At 42.7% G+C, this 21243-nt stretch overlaps 1 protein-coding gene across 2 annotated transcripts; it reads left to right on the top strand.

Moving 5' to 3' along the window:
* The first annotated feature begins 333 nt into the window (after positions 1–333).
* Positions 334–20355, top strand: ZNF14 (zinc finger protein 14). Of its 2 annotated transcripts, none has more exons than XM_030934958.1 (4): positions 334–539; positions 15731–15857; positions 16067–16127; positions 17734–20355. In XM_030934958.1, the coding sequence occupies exons 1-4, from the start codon at positions 537–539 to the stop codon at positions 19469–19471; spliced, it is 1929 nt and encodes a 642-aa protein (XP_030790818.1). In that variant the 5' UTR covers positions 334–536; the 3' UTR covers positions 19472–20355. The 2 variants fall into 2 exon arrangements, with proteins under 2 accessions (XP_030790818.1, XP_010385038.2); XM_010386736.2 differs by having other exon boundaries at positions 398–504; positions 17734–19787.
* Positions 20356–21243: the final 888 nt, after the last annotated feature.

Genomic DNA, 21243 nt, shown 5'->3' with positions numbered 1-21243 from the left:
ACATGAGATTCCCCCAGTCAAATTCACGAATTCAGACAGTAGAATGGAGGTTGCAAAAGACCCTGAGGGAAGCGGTGCACAGGGAGTTGTGCAACGAGACAGGTATCAGTGTTGCAAGATGAAAACAATTCTGGAAATTGGCTTCACAATCTGAATGTATTTAACAATACTGAAGAGAACACTTAAAATGGATGGGAGGCAAAGAATACATTCGGCTTAAATGCAAAAACGTCCTGGCAGGGACAAGCCGGAATGAAGCCAGGCCAGCTCAACCACGCCCCTTCCTGCTCCCTTGTCACTCAGTGACAAAGAGGCGGGGCCATTGGATTTGTCCAATCAGGACCTCAGCTGAAAAGCTGTGAGTGGCCAAGCTGCGCATGCGCAGTGCGGACGTCGCCATTCCTGGCCCACGGCAAGATTGCGTTTCACCTGCTTTTGAGGGCGAAGGTGGCTCTGGCGCATCCTTTGTCGCGCCGTGACTTGCAGCTACTGACAGATCCTTAGGTAGGACACCGGGACTTCCCGGACGCTGGGAAATGGTGAGTGTGCGGGGCCAGTGTCCGAGGGGAGGTTTCTGGTTGGAATCGTCTGTGGCCGAGGCCGGGCACCTCGTTGCTGTCAACTCCGGGGTCTGCAGACCCAGGGGCCACCACGGGCGCAGTTCGGCCCTCGGTCCTCTCCGTGGGGGCTGGACCGGCAGTCGGGAGCCCCAGCGTCCTATCCCATCCCCGCGGGGCGACCTCGGCCCCCGGCCCTGGAGCCCCTCTATGGGCAGCTCCGCGCCCGCAACCCCGCATCTCCCCGGATTGTTCGGTGACAGCGGGAGGGTCCTGGGGAGATCCCATCTCGGTCTGTGGGGTTTGTGCGTCTAAGAATCCACTTGGCTGGAAACCTTACGAAGAATCCACGGGCACGTTTCCTCACTTGTGATAACCGAAGCCTGGGGAGGTCCTTGCTGCCGGGGTCAGGAGGACAAGAGGAGCTCCCAGAGGTTCCTGTGACTGCTCAAACGCCCCTGCTCTCATCACCAGGGACTGACCCCTTCTAGTGCTCCCAGCACTCAAGCCTGGGGGTGTTTTTGACCTTCTGAATGTGGGCTTTCTTTTCGAACTTCGAGGACGGGGACTCCTTGTCATAACTGATCAGAAAGATTGTGTTTCTTGCCTTTGGACTCCTTGATCAAACATTAATTCTAGCCACCCTTCATTCTCGTTTCCCTTTGCTCTGGGTAATTTTGTTACCTTGTGTGAATGTGTGCGATTTTTAGTTTCTTTGGTTTCTGGATGGAATTTATCGTGAGCTTGTTCAGGTTTTTAAATTTTTCTTGTTTGTGTTTCTTTATCTGCGTGGTTTCCACCCAAGAGATTTCTTCTATGTTGCAGTGCCACGATGATGGAAAATCTCTGTATGTCATTTCTTCCATATAAGTGGTAGGCCTTTTTTTTTTTTTTTTTTTTTTTTTTTTTTTTGAGACGGAGTCCCGCGCTGTCGCCCAGGATGGAGTGCAGTGGCACGATCTCGACTCACTGCAAGCTCCGCTTCCCGGGTTCACGCCATTCTCCTGCCTCAGCCTCCAGAGTAGCTGGGACTACAGGCGCCCGCCACCACGCCCAACTAATTTCTTGTATTTTTAGTAGAGACAGGATTTCACCGTGTTAGCCAGGATGATCTCGATCTCCTGACCTTGTGATCTGCCTGCCTCAGCCTCCCAAAGGGCTGGGATTACAGGCGTGAGCCACCGCGCCCAGCTAAGTGGTAAGCTTTGAGATTTGTGAGAGTGATGTTTATGATATACACCACTTTGATACATTCCGATTGTAGGTGTACGTTGTGATTTTTCTTTCCTCGTGTGGTTTTAATAGGTCAGTGTGTTTTTCTCTGAGCAATTATCCAGTGGAAGGTTCCTAAGTCTAGAGTCATTGTGGGAATTTTTTTGTTTGTTTTTGTTTTCATTTTTGTTTTCGTTTTGAGATGGAGTCTCACTCTGTTGCCCAGGCTGGAGTGCAATGGCGTGATCACGGTTCACTGCAACCTCTGCCTCCCTGGTTCAAGCAATTCTCCTGCTTCAGCCTCCCGAATAGCTGGGATTACAGGCGCCTGCCACCACGCCCGGCTAATTCTTGTGTTTTTTAGCAGAGATGGGGTTTCACCATGTTGGCCAGGCTGGTCTTGAACTCCTGACCTCAGGTGATCTCCTTGCCTCAGCCTCCCAAAGTGCTGGGATTACAGGCATGAGCCACTGCGCCCGGCTGATTGTGGTTATTTTTTTGATACTGATATGTCAGTAATCTAGTTTGGGTACCATACCCTGAAAGGTGTAATATATAGTTTTTCAGAATTGGAATACTAATTATTTTTGTATAAAATAATCATCAGTAAGTAATGGTTTTCCTAAGGTGGTTATTTGTAGATCATATCTTTTATCTGTCTGTGTACTTGGGTCAAAAGCTAGTAGTGAGTCTCCTCATCTTAATTCAAGTAGGCTTAATATACATTACTTTGAATCTTCACATCCTGATGGTTTGGATGTATCCAGTTGAGCTATAGCTGCTTTATGATCTGCCAGTGTTTTGTAAATAGTTTTCCTGACTGTATTGGGTTTCTTACGTTATTCCAAGTCTGAGTTAGTAAAATACTTCGCTTAGTACATTGGGTTTGCAGTCTTTCACCATCAAGTTTCTTAATATAAATAGATTGGTTTTAGGCCGGGCGTGGTGGCTCAAGCCTGTAATCCCAGCACTTTGGGAGGCCGAGACGGGCGGATCACGAGGTCAGGAGATCGAGACCATCCTGGCTAACACAGTGAAACCCTGTCTCTACTAAAAAATACAAAAATCTAGCCAGGCGAGGTGGCGGGCGCCTGTAGTCCGAGCTACTCGGGAGGCTGAGGCAGGAGAATGGCGTAAACCTGGGAGGCGGAGCTTGCAGTGAGCTGAGATCCGGCCACTGCACTCCTGCCCGGGTGACAGAGCGAGACTCCGTCTCAAAAAAAAAAAAAAAAAGATTGGTTTTTAAGATGCCTACCTTGTAATCAATATTGTAATTAAACACCTTTTGATATTCTGTGAGGTAATTTATATGAGTCATCATTGATTGTATTTCATTAAGTGTCTGTGAGATAGAGGAGAGTATGGAAGTGGTAGTTGACATGTGGGAGTTAAGTTTGTGTTTAAAATCAAACCCTGCTCTTAAGAAATAAAACTGTGGTCTGGGCACGGTGGGTCACGCCTGTAATCCCAGCACTTTTAGGAGGCCGAGGCGGGCGGATCACCTGAGGTCAGGAGTTCAAGACCACCCTGACCAAAATAGCAAATCCGTCTCTACTAAAAATACAAAAAAAAAAATTAGCCAGGCATGGTGACGCACACCTGTAATCTCAGCTACTCGGGAGGTTGAGGCAGGAGAATTAGAATTGCTTGAACCCAGGAGGCAGAGGTTGCAATGAGCTGAGATAACGCCACTGTACTCCACCCTTGAGACTGTCTCGAAAAAAAATTAATAAATAAAGGTAGTTTGCATATATTGTAGCCAAGTTTGCCATCCAATGTGAATTTAGTATGTGTTGTATTATATCAAATTCTGAATGGTGCTGTGTCTGTTCATTCAGTTTGATTTGTAAAGTTTGTTGGTCTAGGTACGTGTAGCCATTTTAGTAAATTATACTGAAAAATGGGTGAGGGTAAGGTTTTTTCACCTGTAGGATGATGAAATATAGTTCTAATATATGTTAAGGTGGAAGCATATTAATGTTGGTTGCCACTGTACTCCAGCCTGGGCGACGGAGCAAGACTCCGCCTTGTGGGAGGGGATAAAAAGATTATTGGGTGTAATCTGTTTCCAGTCTAATTCTACTAGTGAGGATTTTTTTAGTTCTGTCAAAAAATTGTGGTTCTGTCAAATAAGTTTGACTTTTGGCATGATTATAGCAAGGTTGGGGAAGGCAAAATTTCCCCAAAGTGGAAAGTTAGAGAATCATTTTAGTATGTCTTATCCTCTTCTATTATATATCACAGTCCAGTGGGTATCCCAGTGGCATTGGTGGTTTTTCCCGTGGAGGTCTGAAAGTTGGGTATATGTAATATGAATGGTTGGTGTGATAGCTGTGTCTGGTGTTGTACCATCTTTTAGATCTGCTTTGTAATCATAATCTTTACTTCCTTCAAGTCTGGGTTGGTACCAGAATTCATACCAAGTATCAACAAATGACTTGTAGGAGTATATGTCATATTTATGCTTGTCATGTTCTTCTAGTATACTTTTTGTTGTTGTTGTTGTTGTTGTTTGTTTGTTTTTGAGATGGAGTTTTGCTCTTTCGCAGTCTGGAGTGCAGTGGCTCGATCTCGGCTCACTGCAACCTCTGCCTTCCAGTTTCAAGCAACTGTCCTGCCTCAGCCTCCTGAGCAGTTGGGATTACAGGTGCCTGCCACCACACCTAGCTAACTTTTATATTTTTAGTAGAGTTGGGATTTCACCATGTTGGCCAGGCTGGTCTCAAACTCCTGACCTTGTGATCCGCCCACTACAGCCTTTCAAAGTGCTGGGATTACAGGCAAGAGCCACCATGCCCGGCCTCAGTATATGGTTTGACTGTGATACTTGGATTGGTGTTTGGTCTGACAGATTGCTTTTATCTAATGATCTGTTTTGTTTTGTTTTGTTTGTGTTTTTTTTTTGAGATGCAGTCTCACTCTGTTACCCAGGCTGGAGTGCAGTGGCGTGATCTCGGCTCACTGCAACCTCCACCTCCGGGGTTCAAGCGATTCTCCTGCCTCAGCCTCCCAAGTAGCTGGGATTATAGGCATGAGCCACCATGCCGGCTAATTATTGTATTTTTAGTAGAGACGGAGTTTCACCATGATGGCCAGGCTGGGTAATGGTCTGTTTTGATTGGCATGTCTGTTTCTGTGGCATTTTTCTATGTATTATGGGTGCTGTCCATTGGTTTGAGATGTTATTGAATGCTTGATTGTAGCTACATACATTGGCTGAGTTGCATTTATGTGGTCTTCTAAGGGGTATTTGGGAATACATGCCAAGCATCTATAAAAATGCGTTGATTGGATGTGTGTGTAGAAATTCTTTAGGCATTCATTTCAAATGGCCTGAGACTACATATTATTAGTCCCTTGATTTTTCTAGCAGTTGTTCAAAAAATAATATATTTTCATCAAGTACATGTTGTGGAGTGTGTTCTGGTAATCCTGTGATTTTAGGTTTGAGTTAGTATTGTTGGATATCTATGTATTCGAGGCTCAGGAATTTTTATGATGGCTTTAGAAGGAGTGGTAGGAACAGAAGTAGCAGTAGTTGTTGTTGTTGTATCTGTTATATCCCTTTTATATTCTAAAATATTTTAGGCTGCATGCATTGCCTCATACTTATAATTAGCACTTTGGGAGGTTGAGGCAGGAGAATGACTTGAGACCAGCAACATAGGGAGACCCCATCTCTACTAAAAAAAAAAAAATTAACTGTTTTAGTCTATTTGTGTCAATCCTATGTTTTATATTAATTATTGGATATGTAATATGTATCTGATTAAACATAACACTGTAACAACTAAGATATAATAGTACTCGGCCTTGAGGTTCCAAGATTAGGCCGAATAGGAACAGCTCCAGTCTACAGCTCCCAGCGTGAGCAACATAGAAGATGGGTGATTTCTGCATTTCCAACTGAGGTACTGGGTTCATCTCACTGGGGTTTGTTAGACAGTGGGTGCCACCCACAGAGCAGGGCGGGGCATCGCCTCACCTGGGAAGCACAAGGGGTCAGGGTATTCCCTTTCCTAGCCAAGGGAAGCCATGACAGACGGTATCTGAAAAATTAGGACTCTCCCACCCTAATACTGTACTTTTCCAACAGTCTTAGCAAATGGCACACCAGGAGATTATATCCCACGCCTGGCTCGGAGGGTCCCATGCCCACAGAGCCTCACTCACTGCTAGCACAGCAGTCTGAGATTGAACTGCAAGGTGGCAGTGAGGCTGGGGGAGGGGCGTCCACCATTGCTGAGGCTTGAGTAAGTAAACAAAGCAGCTGGGACGCTCGAACTGGGTGGAGCCCACTGCAGCTCAAGGAGGTCTGCCTGCCTCCGTAGACTCCACCTCTGGGGGCAGGGCATAGCTGAACAAAAGGCAGCAGAAACTTCTGCAGACTTAAACGTCCCTGTCTGACAGCTTTGAAGAGAGTAGTGGTTCTCTCAACACAGAGTTTGAGATCTGAGAACGGACAGAGTGCCTCCTCAAGTGGGTCCTTGACCCCCAAGTAGCCTAACTGGGAGGCACCTCCCAGTATGGGCGGACTGACACCTCATACAGCCAGGTGTCCCTCTGAGATGAAGCTTCCAGAGGAAGGATCAGGCAACAACATTTGCCATTCTTCAATATTTGCTGTACTGCAACCTCTGCTGGTGATACGCAGGCAAACAGGGTCTCCAACAGACCTGCAGCTGAGCATCCTCCAACAGACCTGCAGCAAACTCCAACAGACCTGCAGCTGAGGATCCTGACTGTTAGAAGGAAAACTAACAAACAGAAAGGACATCCACACCAAAACCCCATCTGTATGTCACCATCATCAAAGACCAAAGGTAGATAAAACCACAAAGATGGGGAGAAACTAGAGCAGAAAAGCTGAAAATTCTAAAAATCAGAGCACCTCTTCTTCTCCAAAGGAATGCAGCTCCTCGCCAGCAACGGAACAAAGCTGGATGGAGAATGACTTTGACAAGTTGAGAGAAGAAGGCTTCAGACGATCAGTAATAACAGACTTCTCTGAGCTAAAGGAGGATGTTCAAACCCATCGCAAAGAATGGCTAACTAGAATAAACAGTGTAGAGAAGACCTTAAATGACCTGATGGAGCTGAAAACCATGGCACGAGAACCACGTGATGCATGCACAAGCTTCAGTAGCTGATTTGATCAAGTGGAAGAAAGCATATCAGTGATTGAAGATCAAATGAATGAAATGAAGTGAGAAGAGAAGTTTAGAGAAAAAAGAGTAAAAAGAAATGAACAAAGCCTCCAAGAAATATGGGACTATGTGAAAAGACCAAATCTACGTCTGATTGGTGCACCTGAAAGTGACAGGTAGAATGGAACCAAGTTGGAAAATACTCTTCAGGATATTATCCAGGAGAACTTCCCCAACCTAGCAAGGCAGGTCAACATTCAAATTCAGGAAATACAGAGAATGCCACAAAGATACTCAAGAAGAGCAACTCCAAGACACATAACTGTCAGATTCACCAAAGTTAAAATGACGGAAAAAATGTTAAGGGCAGCCAGGGAGAAATGTCAGGTTACCCACAAAGGGAAGCCCATCAGACTAACAGTAGATCTCTTGGCATAAACTCTCCTAGCCAGAAGAGAATGGGGGCCGATCTTCAACATTCTTTAAAAAAAGAATTTTCAACCCAGAATTTCATATCCAGCCAAACTGAGCTTCATAAGTGAAGGAGAAATAAAATCCTTTACAGACAAACAAATGCTGAGAGATTTTATCACCACCAGGCCTGCCTTACAAGAGCTCCTGAAGGAAGCAGTAAACATGGAAAGGAACAAACGGTACCAGTCACTGCAAACACATGCCAAATTGTAAAGACCATTGATGCTAGGAAGAAACTGCATCAACTAACGAGCAAAATAACCAGCTAACATCATAATAACAGGGTCAAATTCACACATAACAATATTAACCTTAAATGTAAATGGGCTAAATGCTGCAATTAAAAGACACAGACTGGCAAATTGGATAAAGAGTCAAGACCCATCAGTGTGCTGTATTCAGGAGACCCATCTCATGTGCAGAGACACACATAGGCTCAAAATAAAGGGATGGAGGAAGATCTCCCAAGCAAATGGAAAGCAAACAAAAGCAGGGGTTGCAATCCTAGTCTCCACTAAAACAGACTTTAAACCAACAAAGATCAAAAGAGACAAAGAAGGCCATTACATAATGGTAAAGGGATCAATTCAACAAGAAGAGCTAACTATCCTAAATATATATGCACCCAATACAGGAACACCCAGATTCATAAAGCAAGCCCTTAGAGACCTACAAAGAGACTTAGACTCCCAGACAATAATAATGGGAGACTTTAACACCCCACTGTCAACATTAGACAGATCAATGAGAGAGAAAGTTAAGAAGGATATCCAGGAATTGAACTCCGCTCTGCACCAAGCAGACCTAACAGACATCTACAGAACTCTCCACCCCAAATCAACAGAATAGACATTCTTCTTAGCACCACATCACACTTATTCCAAAATTGACCACATAGTTGGAAGTAAAGCACTCCTCAGCAAATGTAAAAGAACAGAAATTATAACAAACTGTCTCTCAGACTACAGTGCAATCAAACTAGAACTCAGGATTAAGAAACTCACTCAAAACCGCTCAACTACATGGAAACTGAATAACCTGCTCCTGAACGACTACTGGGTACATAACAAAATGAAGGCAGAAATAAAGATGTTCTTTGAAACCAATGAGAACAAAGACACAACATACCAGAATCTCTGGGACACATTTAAAGCACTGTGTAGAGGGAAATTTATAGCACTAAATGCTCACAAGAGAAAGCAGGAAAGATCTAAAATTGACACCCTAACATCACAATTAAAAGAACTAGAGAAGCAAGGGCAAACACATTCAAAAGCTAGCAAAAGGCAAGAAATAACTAAGATCAGAGCTGATTTTTTTTTTAATGGGCTTCATTGATGTTATTGCAGAGGACATGCAAAAGGAACTACCATCAGAGTGAACAGGCAACCTACAGAATGGGAGACAATTTTTGCAATCTACCCATCTGGCAAAGGGCTAATATCCAGAATCTACAAAGAACTTAAAACAAATTTACAAGGAAAAAACAACCCCATCAAAAAGTGGGCAAAGAATATGAACAGACACTTCTCAAAAGAAGACATTTATGCAGCCAACCAACACATGAAAAAATGTTCATCATCATTGGTCATCAGAGAAATGCAAATCAAAACCACAATGAGATACCATCTCACACCAGTTAGAATGGCAATCATTAAAAAGTTGGGAAACAACAGATACTGGAGAGGATGTGGAGAAATAGGAACACTTTTACACTGTTGGTGGCAGTGTAAACTAGTTCAAACATTGTGGAAGACAGTGTGGTGATTCCTCAAGGATCTAGAACTAGAAATACCATTTGACCCAGCCATCGCATTACTGGGTATATACCCAAAGGATTATAAATCATGCTGCTATAAAGACACATGCACATGTATGTTTATTGTGGCACTATTCACAATAGCAAAGACTTGGAACCAACCCAAATGTCCATAAATGACAGACTGGATTAAGCAAATGTGGCACATATACACCATGGAATACTGTGCAGTCATAAAAAAGGATGAGTTCGTGTCCTTTGTAGCGACATGGATGAAGCTGGAAGCCATCATTCTGGCAAACTATCACAAGGACAAAAAACCAGACTCCACATGTTCTCACTCATAGGTGGGAACTGAACAATGAGAACACTTGGACATAGGGTGGGAAACATCACACACCAGGGCCTGTCGTGGGGGTGGAGGGAAGTGGCAGGGATAGCATTAGGAAATACACCTAATGTAAATGACTGAATTAACGGGTGCAGCACACCAACATGGTACATGTATACATATGTAACAAACCTGCACGTTGTGCACATGTACCCTAGAACTTAAAGTATAATAATAAAAAAAAAATAACAGTGCTCAATGGGTAAGTTTCATCCTAAACTCTTCCTTAAGCAGCATAGTAGAGAGCTGTTACTAGCAGCAGTATGTATCAAGCGAAATATGTGTTTTCTCCTCTCTCATTAAGCAGTTAAGCAATACAACTTATATAACAGGTTAGTAGCCAAGCCAGACCACCGCAGCCCTTGGAGTCTGCAGATTCACCTAAGCCTGCGATGGTTCCTAATGCTGCATTTAGTTAACAAATGTAAGGAATAGAAACCTGGCTGTGGCATCTAGGTTCTACCAGGTCTGGTCTGACATCCATTCTGAGCCTGATCGGCCAGTCTGCTTCAACTAAGTTAATCAAATAAATCTGATGCAATGGTTCCGAAGTCTCTAGGTGGCAAAGACAAGTCTCAAGATGAAAAGAAAGGTGAATTAGGTGAGGCATAGGAGAACTTAGAGAGGCTAAAGGTGATTTTGGAGAAACTAAGTCTCCATGCTGAGAGTGCACTGTTGCTGTCAGTCAGCAAACTATTAATCAGATACGGTGCTTGGCAAGCAGATGGTGCAATTTGTCGTTTGTCTGCAGTGATGTGTATGCTTGTGTTACCCTGGTTTATCTGGTTGGAATTTAAGTAATAACAAGATAGTAAAGTCACTCTGATGACTAGTAGAGGTGGATGAGAAAGGCAGTAAGACCAGCCAAGAAGCTATACAAATTTGTAGCCAGGTTATTGTTCTTTTTTTTTTTTTTTTTTTTTTTTTGAGGTTGAGTCTTGCTCTGTTGCTTAGGCTGGAGTGCAAGGGCTCACTGCAGCCTCTGCTCGTTGCAGCCTCCGCCTCCTGGGTTCAAGCGATTCTCCTGCCTCAGCCTCCCTGATAGCTGGGATTACAGGTGCCTGCCACCATACCCGGCTAATTTTTGTATTTTTTAGTAGAGACAGGGTTTCACCATGTTGGTCAGGCTGGTCTTGAACTCCTGACCTCAGGTGATCCACCCGCCTTGGCCTCCCAAAGTGCTAGGATTACAGGCATGAGCCACCACACCCAGCCCAGGTTGTTGTTCTTAAGCAAGTAAACTTGTTATTCCAGTGATGGCTACAGCTGATGTTGAAGTTAAAAATACTAGGTAAGTGGCAAGTAAAACTGGATTGAAGTGCACCTTCAATTATTCTTATGGAAACACTGATGCAATCAGTGACTTGAAGAAAACAGTGTAGTGCCACTGTTGTAGAAGGTGTAACAAATCTAGGTCTAGTGAAAATTTGGAGAAAAGTTGGAGATTTTGCATAATTCTGTCTCCTCTTTTTCCTGTAGTCAATAAGTATATCTATATCCATGGGCCAGGATGTCCTGCTGGGGGATAGTGTTGTCATTTAGTCAAATGCTCACCTTGTAAGGTATAATCTTTGTATCATTGTCTTCCTTATCCTTTGTGACTGTTAAGGTTGGTTGATTAAAGTAAGAGTAGAAGGGCCGGGCACAGTGGCTCATGCCTATAATCCCAGCCCTTTGGGAGGTCAAGGTGGGCAGATCACTTGAGGCCAGGAGTTTGACACTCACCTGGCCAACATGGCAAAACCCCATCTCTACTGAAAATAAAAAAAATTAACTGGGCATGATGGTGCGTACCTGTAATCTCAGCTACTCAGAGGCTGAGGCAGGAGAATCGCTTGAACCCAGGAGGTGGAGGTTGCAGTGAGCCGAGATCGTGCCACTGCACTCCAGCCTGGGCAACAGAGTGTGACAATGTCTCAAAAAAAGAAAAAAAAAAAAAAAAAGAGTCTGACTTAATTCATATACATTTTTATAACAAAGATGTTGTTTGTTCCTCCTGTAACTTCTTTCAAGGTTTTTCTTTGTCTTTTAATTTTCTCTTTGAATATGATACACCCAGGTGTGGATTCGGGGTTATTTATGTTGCTTGGCATTCCTGGATATGTCCTTTCATGTATATCGTTTATTTTGGGAAATTATCAGTCGTTATTGCTTCAATTATTTCTTCTGTTTCTTTCTGTTTCTTCTTTAGTTAGTACTATTATGTGTGTGTTCCACTTTTTGTAATTTTCTGACAGTTTTTGGATCTTCTGATGTCTTTTTTCTCCTTTTCAGTTTAGCGGGTTATACTGACAGTTCTTCAAGATCACTGATCATCTCTTCAGACATTTCCACTGTATTGATGAACCTCTAAGGTTGTTCTTCATTTCATTGTGTTGTATTTTATGTCCTTTGTTACCTTTTGATTCTTCGTTAGAATTTCTATGTCTCTGCTTAAATTGTCTATTTTTTCTTTCATATTGTTCAACATTTCCTTGAGAACCCTTAGTATATTAATCATATTTGGTTTAAATTTCTTATCTGACAATTCCAACATCTCTTCTATACCTAATCTGGTTCTGGCGCTTGACCTCTGTCTTCTAATTCTGTTCTTAAAACCTTTTCGTATTTCATATATTTTTTGTTGAAAACTGGACAAGATGTACTGGGAAAAAGAAACTGAGGTAAATAGGCCTTGAGTGTGAGTTCTAGGTTTATCCTACTAGGTTTTGTCTCTGTTTACTGTTTTCAGTAGCTGTAGATGTCGGAGGTTAAAATTTCCTTTGGTGTCCTTGCTTTTCTCTCTCCTGTCATCTTTGGGGTTCTCTAGACACTTGCTAAATAAAGTCTGAAACATGCAGAAGGAAATTGCAATATTCTTTCATTGCAGCCACCTGTTTTTAAACAGAAACCCTAATGACAATACTGGTAAGCTGTAGGTGGAAGGGAAACATGTTATAGTCCTATGATTTGACCTCAGTCTTTTAGTGAGCCTGTGCCCCTGAGCTGCAATGTTTTGTGATATGATATGATTAGTCTTTGTATGTGATTCCTAGCACAGAGCTCCTAAATCCCTTGAATTTCACAAGTGAGAAGGGTGAAAGCATCCTCCTTATTTGCAAAGTAGCACTCTTAGGAGATCCTAGATGACTTTAGGATTAGGATTGATGACCAGAAAGACCCACCCTTGAACTTTCAGCCCTAGCCCCCAGCCTCACCAAAGAAAAGAGGAGTTGGAGATTGAATTAATCATTAGTGTGTAATGATTTAATCAATCATATCTATCTGATGGGACCTTCATAAATACTGGGGCTCTGAGAACTTCCATGTTGGTGAACATATTGAGATGCCGTGAGGATGGCACACCCAGGGAATGCATGGAAACTTCCCACCTCCTGCCCATACCGACCAATGGGCCTCTTCCACTTGGCTGTTCGTGAGTTGTATGTTTTGTGATTAAACCGGTGATGCTAAGGAAATCACTCTCCTGACTTCTGAGGGAGGCCCTAGTGAATTATTGAACTATAAAGGTTGTTGTGAGAACTCCAGATTTGTAGTTGGCATATAGAAGCATGAGTGGCCTGGGCACCCCACTGTGTGACTTGCGTCTGACATAGGGGCAGTCTTGTGGGACTGAGTCCTTAACCTGTGGAGTCTGACTAATTCTGGGTACTTAAAATTGAATTATATTTTAGGGCACAGTCGATGTCAGAGAGTTGGAGAATGGTGTTGGAAAAGACACCTTGTATTGGTGTTGGGAAGACAAAAAATGGTTCACCTTCACACATGCTTCTGTGTCCCTGCCCCTAGGTCACATAGGCTTTGGCAAAATCCTAGTAGGTTAGGCTTTTGTTGAAATGGATTTTTTTGAGAACAGGCCTTCTTAAGAAGAACATGATGTTCTGGGAATATTATAAAATTGTAACTTTTCCTATTTGTCTCTCAAATTTTAGAGAGAAAACTTTGCCTTATGACCCTCAATTCTTTAATGGATCTAAGAAGAGTAATTGATTTGATGTTTATTTTTTACTTGGGCGGCTGGGAATGACAATTTCTACATTCCTTACTTGTAAGACCAGAAATTGGAAGTCTCTGACTTCATTTTTTTGTGATGTTTGATGGATGATCGCTTTAAAATCTCATTCTTGCCAGGCATGGGGACTCATGCCTGTAATCCCAGCACTTTGGGAAGCAGAGGCAGGCAGATCGCTTGAGCCTAGGAGTTCAAGACCAACCTGGCCAACATTGTGAAACCCTGTCTCTACTAAAAACACAAAAATTAGACGGGTGTGGTGGTACACACCTGTAATCCCAGCTACTCAGGAGGCTGAGGCACAAGAATCACTTGAACCCAGGAGGCGAAGGTTGAAGTGAGCCGAGATCACGCTACAGCACTCCAACCTGGGCAACAGCAAAACTCGGTCTCAAAAAAAATGAAATAAAATAAAATCTCATTCCTCGTTTTCCGCTATATACCCCACATCCAGATATGGTAGGAAGAAAGCCTGGGTCACCCTCATTTGGTGCTGGTGAGACATCCAATCCACATTAGCCCCTGCCTGTATGCATGAACTCCCACACTAGCCCACTCCCTAACCTCAGTGAAAACCCCGAGCCAGCCTAACCGCTGTTCCCAAGGTCTCAAGTATACATGTAATAAACCTTCTCCTGGTGTAGGGATTTTGTAGAGGTCTAAGTTGCCATACGTTCCTCCTCAGGCCTGAGCTCTAACTTCCCAGTAACCTCCTAGATCCATGAAATATGAGAGAGACAAAAGGAAGAACTGAGCCTGTGATAAATATTACACAAACAAGTTGAAATTAATACTTCTGCAAAGGAATATTTTCATTCAACCAGCTGGATTTGAGTACTCATAGTGGAACAGGAATTAAAAGAAATGTTAAAGATGTGTAAGCAAAAACTCAGTTGTATGTAAGAAAAACCAGTTCCCCCTGAGGAAGAGAAAGAGCTGAAGTCCTTTAAAAATCGACTGCCTGTTTTTCTGTGGCCAGTGAGCCTTGTCTCTCCCTTTCCCAGGCATTGTGAAGACTCTGTTTCTCTAGCTGTGCAGCTGCAAGGTCACTAAACAGATAATCTCAAGTCGTAAAACATATTGTTCCTTGAAAAGTAAGAAATAATATAATGCATGCCTTAATTGAATAACTGTCTTTGTTTCTCACTTCTGTCCCCCTGCACAAATCTCCCCCCGCCCCACGAAATACTGAAAAGGTAGCTTGACTCTTTGTTCAAGGCTCAGTCCTTTAGATGTTAATCCAACTGGGTCAGTGCACCTAAGTAATTAAATAATTCCTCCTCAACATGTCAATCTCTCTATTCCTTAATAATCCCACTGCAGTAGTGGCCCGGAGTCCTTCAGGACTTGGCCAGCAGCTCCTTGTGACAATTTAGCTTTCCCCAGGCCTCCTGGCCTCTCGTTTGTTGATGGGAATAAAAGAAAAGCCTACTGTTCTTGAAGGTGTATTTATTTATTAAAACCTTATCCAGATTGATTCCATGTTTAATGAAATGCTGAGTGATAATATGCTTAATAAGGTAGGAAATGAGTTTTTGTCACAAGGGATTAGAGGTCTTAAAATTTGTTTCATTTGTATAGCATTTCTTTTACTTTTCCAATGTGAGCTTGAGTCCACCTTTAGAGAACAATAAAGTTCCAAATGATCACAGTAAAAATATAGAAGTAATTGATCAGGCACAGTGGCTCACACCTGTAATCCTAGCACTTTGGGAGGCCGGGGCAAATTGCCTGCGCTCAGGAGTTCGAGACCGGCCTGGCCAACATGGCAAAACCCCGTCTCTACTAAAAATACAAAAAATTAGCTGGGTGTGGTGGCACACACCTGTAGTCCCAGCTACTCAGGAGGCTGAGGCACAAGAATCATTTGACCTCCAGAGGCGGAGGTTGCAGTGAGCCAAGATCAGACCACTGAACTCCAGCCTGGGCAATAAAGCAAGACTCTGTTTCAAAAAATGAAAAAGAAAAAAGAAAAAAATAGAAGTAATTTCTGTGTGTTCATGATCGCATGAATTTTATGAGGAAGTCAGTGTGGACAGTTGTAGTTCTGACAGCCGAGTCACACACCAAATGTTTGGAGAACACAGAATTGTATGGGAACTTCTTATAAATCGAGTATAGATCCCCAGTACCACCAGTCTTACCCATCCTCCTGTAAACATATGTGGAATGTTTCAGAACTCTGTCTCCTTTGAGGATGTGGCTGTGAACTTCACCCTGGAGGAGTGGGCTTTGCTGGATTCTTCACAGAAAAAGCTCTACGAAGATGTGATGCAGGAGACCTTCAAAAACCTGGTCTGTCTAGGTAAGGATATCAACATTTCTCTCCTCAGTTAAATATATAACACAGAACAAGTGTTTCTTGCTTGATAGCTGTGTTCCAAGATTTGAAATGTGGAAAGGGAATCTTTCAGTGATTGAATCAGACAGTCACAGCTAATCATGAAACTAGACTGTAATGATTCTCTGTAATTTGTAATAATTTATAATGGTGTTTCTGGGTGTGCATTTTAGGAAAAAAGTGGGAAGACCAGGACATTGAAGATGACCACAGAAACCAGGGGAGAAATCGAAGGTGAGTTGCATCCACAGAAGAATAGCGGCCCGTGGGGGAATTTCAGAAGAAAGCAGGCAAAACAATTAAGCACAGCTTCAAATTTAGTTATTCCTAGAAAACTTTCACTGAAAATGTTTTCTTAAAAACATCATAGATGTTCAGGATGTGAAAAATAAATCACGTTGAAATAGCATTCAGAAAATCCTTCTATAAATATGATTCTTTTGGTCAGGCACAGTAGTTCGTGCAGGTAATCCCAGCGGTTTGGGAGGCTGAAGTAGGAGGATCACTTAAGTCCAGGAATTCAAGACCAGTCTGGGTAACATAACAAGACCTCATCTGAAAAAAAAAAAAAAATGCTAGGTGTGGTGGCTCACACCTGTATTCCCAGCACTTTGGGAAGCCGAGGGGGCGGATTACGAGGTAAGGAGATTGAGACCATCCTGACTAACATAGTGAAACCCCATCTCTACAAAAAATACAAAAAAAAAATTAGCCCGGCATGGTGGCAGGCACCTGTAGTCCCAGCTACTCAGGAGGCTCAGAGGAGAATGGCATGAACCTGGGAGGCGGAGGTTGCAGTGAGCCGAGATCGCGCCACTGCACTCCAGCCTGGACGACAGAGCGAGACTCCATCTAAAAAGGCCTGGCACGGTGGCTCATACCTGTAATCCTAGCACTTTGGGAGGCCAAGGCGGGTGGATTACCTGAGGTCAGGAGTTCAAGACCAGCCTGGCCAACATGGCAAAACCCCATCTCCACTAAAAATACAAAAATTAGCCGACCGTGATAGTGTGCTCCTATAATCCCAGCTACTCAGGAGGCTGAGGCAGGAAAATCACTGGAACCCGGGAGGCAGAGGCTGCAGTGAGCCTAGATCACACCACTGCACTTCAGCCTGAGTGACAGAGCAAGACTCTGTCTCAAAAAAAAAAAAAAAAAAAAAAAGCATTAGCCAGGCATGCTGGCACGCATCTATAGCACATCTATAGTCCCAGTTGCTCAGGAGGCTGAGATGGGAGGATTGGTTGAGCCCAGGAATTCAAGGCTTCAGTGAGCTGTGATCGTGCCACTGCACTCCAGCCTGTGTGAGAGAATGAGACTCCATCTCTTATTTAAACAAAACAAACAAAAAAATTGACTGTTTTGATCATAACTATGGTTGAGTCTTCTTCCAGAGCATTGAATATATTAACGTTCAAACAATTCAGACAGGGCAGATATCCTACACTTTCTTCGAAAATGGTTAAAATGTAATTCTCATACCTACTAATAAATACAAAATAATTAAAAAGTAGGCCGGGCGCAGTGGCTCAAGCCTGTAATCCCAGCACTTTGGGAGGCCGAGACGGGCGGATCACAAGGTCAGGAGATCGAGACCATCCTGGCTAATACGGTGAAACCCCGTCTCTACTAAAGAATACAAAAAACTAGCCAGGCGACGAGGCGGGCGCCTGTAGTCCCAGCTACTTGGGAGGCGGAGGCAGGAGAATGGCGTGAACCTGGGAGGCGGCGCTTGCAGTGAGCTGAGATCCGGCCGCCACACTCCAGCCTGGGCGACAGAGCCAGACTCCGTCTCAAAAAAAAAAAAAGCCACTAATAATGTACTGCTCATTTTTTACAGAGGTCATATGGTTGAGAGACTCTGTGAAAGTAGAAGAGGTAGCAAATGTGGAGAAACCACAAGCCAGATGCCAAATGTTAATATCAACAAGGAAACTTTTACTGGAGCAAAACCACATGAATGCAGCTTTTGTGGAAAAGACTTCATGCATCATTCATCCCTTAATAGGCATATGAGATCTCACACTGGACAGAAACCAAATGAGAATCAGGAATATGAAAAGCAACCATGTAAACGTAAAGCGGTTGGGAAAACCTTCAGTTATCGCCACTGCGTTCGCAAACATGAAAGAACTCACACTGGAGGGAAGCCCTATGAATGTAAACAGTGTGGGAAAGCCTTTATATATTACCAGCCTTTTCAAAGACATGAAAGGATTCATGCTGGAGAGAAACCCTATGAGTGTAAGCAATGTGGAAAAACCTTTATATATTACCAGTCTTTTCAAAAACATGCTCACACTGGAAAGAAACCCTATGAATGTAAACAGTGTGGGAAAGCCTTTATATGTTACCAGTCTTTTCAAAGACATGAAAGGACTCACACTGGAGAGAAACCCTATGAATGTAAGCAATGTGGTAAGGCCTTCAGTTGTCCCACATACTTTCGAACTCATGAAAGAACCCACACTGGAGAAAAACCCTACAAGTGTAAAGAATGTGGTAAAGCTTTCAGTTTTCTCAGTTCTTTTCGAAGGCATAAAAGGACTCACAGTGGAGAGAAACCCTATGAATGTAAAGAATGTGGAAAAGCCTTCTTTTATTCTGCAAGCTTTCAAGCACATGTAATAACACACACGGGGGCTCGACCTTATAAATGTAAAGAATGTGGGAAAGCCTTCAACTCTTCTAATTCCTGTCGAGTGCATGAAAGAACTCATATTGGAGAAAAACCATATGAATGTAAACGGTGTGGCAAATCATTCAGTTGGTCCATTTCTCTTCGAATGCATGAAAGAACTCATACTGGAGAGAAACCCTATGAATGTAAACAGTGTCATAAAACCTTCAGTTTTTCAAGCTCCCTTCGAGAACATGAAACAACTCACACTGGAGAGAAACCCTATGAATGTAAACAATGTGGGAAAGCCTTCCGTTTTTCAAGTTCCCTTCAAAGACATGAAAGGACTCACAGTGCAGAGAAACCCTATGAATGTAAACAGTGTGGGAAAGCCTTCAGGTGTTCAAGTTATTTTCGAATTCATGAAAGGTCGCACACTGGAGAGAAACCCTATGAATGTAAACAGTGTGGAAAAGTTTTCATTCGTTCCAGTTCCTTTCGACTGCATGAAAGGACACACACTGGAGAGAAACCCTATGAATGTAAACTATGTGGGAAAGCCTTCAGTTTTTCAAGTTCCCTTCGAGAACATGAAAAAATTCACACTGGGAATAAACCGTTTGAATGTAAGCGGTGTGGTAAGGCCTTCCTTCGTTCCAGTCAAATTCGATTGCATGAAAGGACTCACACTGGAGAGAAACCGTATCAGTGTAAACAATGTGGAAAAGCCTTCATTTCTTCCAGTAAATTTCGAATGCATGAGAGAACTCACACAGGAGAGAAACCCTATCGATGTAAACAATGTGGGAAAGCCTTCAGATTTTCAAGTTCTGTTCGAATTCATGAAAGGTCTCACACTGGAGAGAAACCTTATGAATGCAAACAATGTGGAAAAGCCTTCATTTCTTCCAGTCACTTTCGACTGCATGAAAGGACTCATATGGGAGAGAAAGCCTAAGAACATAAGCAACATTCTGAAGCCTTCAGTTTTTCCAGCTCCTTCTGAATACACGAAAGAGTTCATACTGGACAAAAGCTGTGTGAATACAAACATTGTTTTAAAACCCTGGATTGTTCCAGTTTCTTTTGAACACAAGAAAGAATTCCCACTGGTGAGAAACCATATGAATGTAAACATTGTGATTAATCCTTCAGTTGACCTAATTCATTTCAAAGACAGGACTCCTGCTGCAGTGAAATCTGTTTTTTTTTTTTTTTTTTTTTTTTTTTCAAAAAAGCCAAGCTTGGTGGCTCATGCCTGTAGTCCCAGCACTTTGGGAGGCCAAGGCAGGCAGATTATTTGAGGTCAGAAGTTTGAGACCAGCTTGGTCAACATGGTGAAACCCCACGTCTACTAAAAATTACAAAAAAATTAGCCAGGCCTGGTAGCGCATACCTCTAATCCCAGCTGCTCAGGAGGCTAAGGCAGGAGAAATTGCTTGAACATGGAGGCAGAGGTTGCAGGGAGCTGAGATCACACCACTGCAGCCCAGCCTGGGCAACAGAATGAGACACTGTCTCAAGAAAAAAAAAGTGGGAAAATCTTCAACTGTCCTCTGGAGTGTGAATATATGAAAAGACTCAGAGTAGGGTAAAAGTCTATAAATGTAAGAAATTTGGGAAAGCCTTCACACAGCCTTTTGAGCACACATGAGAATGTATACTGGAGAGAAACCCTATATATATTAAGAATGTGGGAAATTCTTCATCCTAGTTCTTTTGTTGTTGATGATACAAAAATATTTTCATTTAATAAAGATTGTCAGGTTATATTTAATGAGAAAGAAAGTATCACATAAACAGCCCACTAATAAAATTTTATGTTCTTATAAATTATTTTATTTTTCTTTAAAATTGGAACATATTCTCATTATGCTTTCCAAAGGACATATTGATTTAGATGTGACTCATTCTTCAGTGGATTCTACAGAAGAAATCATATGAGAGCTAATTTCCAATTCAGCAACAGCATTTTTTACTTCTGTAGTTATTTTTTCTATCCAATCTGGCTGAGTCTTGGTTGAGTAGTTCATGCTGCTATTTGAAGTCCCTGGGTGTGAGGTAGGGATCCTTAAGTTTTCTCTCATAATATGTCCTCTGTTGAAACCTACACTATTAAGATTTTCAACACAAGATAACTCTTGGACTGGCCTTGTAAAAATGGAGAGTAAACAAACATTTGACCCACTTTGTCTGTAGAAGCTTGGTGCAGACTGCTGCTAATATCTCATTCGTTCTGTAGATGGACTTCTAATTTTTGTCTCTCTTGTCTTGCTCTTTCTTCAATCTCCCATTTAAACTTCTCTACATATTATATATCATGTTCATTTCCATATGACTTTTCAGATTTACTACTTCTGTTACAGTCTTGCCAATGCACCACAGTATAGCAGTTTTTTGTCTTCTGAGGTAGTATGTGGAGTTCTTTGTCTTACTTCCAAGGATATTAAGGAATGCAGACACAAGGGTGAGATTGGAGCAAAAGTTTAATAAGCAAAGAAAGAAAGCTCTCCACAGCAGAGAGTGGAGCCCACATGGATTGCCCACTATGAGGCTGGGTCTGGGATTTTTATAGACTGGAAAGGGGAAGAAATGTGCTGACTAGTCTGAAGGCTGTCTTGGCAAAGCATGATTCAGCCTGGCCCAGGACCTTGGCCTGGGATCAATCAGAGGCTGAAGTGATGATTCATAGAGGCTAAAGAATGTCTAAAAAAAGAAAGTTTCCACCAG

This window comes from Rhinopithecus roxellana, chromosome 8 (genome assembly GCF_007565055.1).
Source record: "Rhinopithecus roxellana isolate Shanxi Qingling chromosome 8, ASM756505v1, whole genome shotgun sequence".
Classification (NCBI taxonomy): domain Eukaryota; kingdom Metazoa; phylum Chordata; class Mammalia; order Primates; family Cercopithecidae; genus Rhinopithecus; species Rhinopithecus roxellana.
This window is presented reverse-complemented; position numbering and strand designations above follow the sequence as displayed.

What these genes read in the sequence shown, in the direction of transcription:
- ZNF14 (XM_030934958.1), top strand. An exon ending in CAAAAACCTGGTCTGTCTAG is followed by an intron (nt 15,858 to 16,066) that starts GTAAGGATATCA and finishes TGTGCATTTTAG; the next exon opens with GAAAAAAGTGGGAAGACCAG. An exon ending in AACCAGGGGAGAAATCGAAG is followed by an intron (nt 16,128 to 17,733) that starts GTGAGTTGCATC and finishes CATTTTTTACAG; the next exon opens with AGGTCATATGGTTGAGAGAC.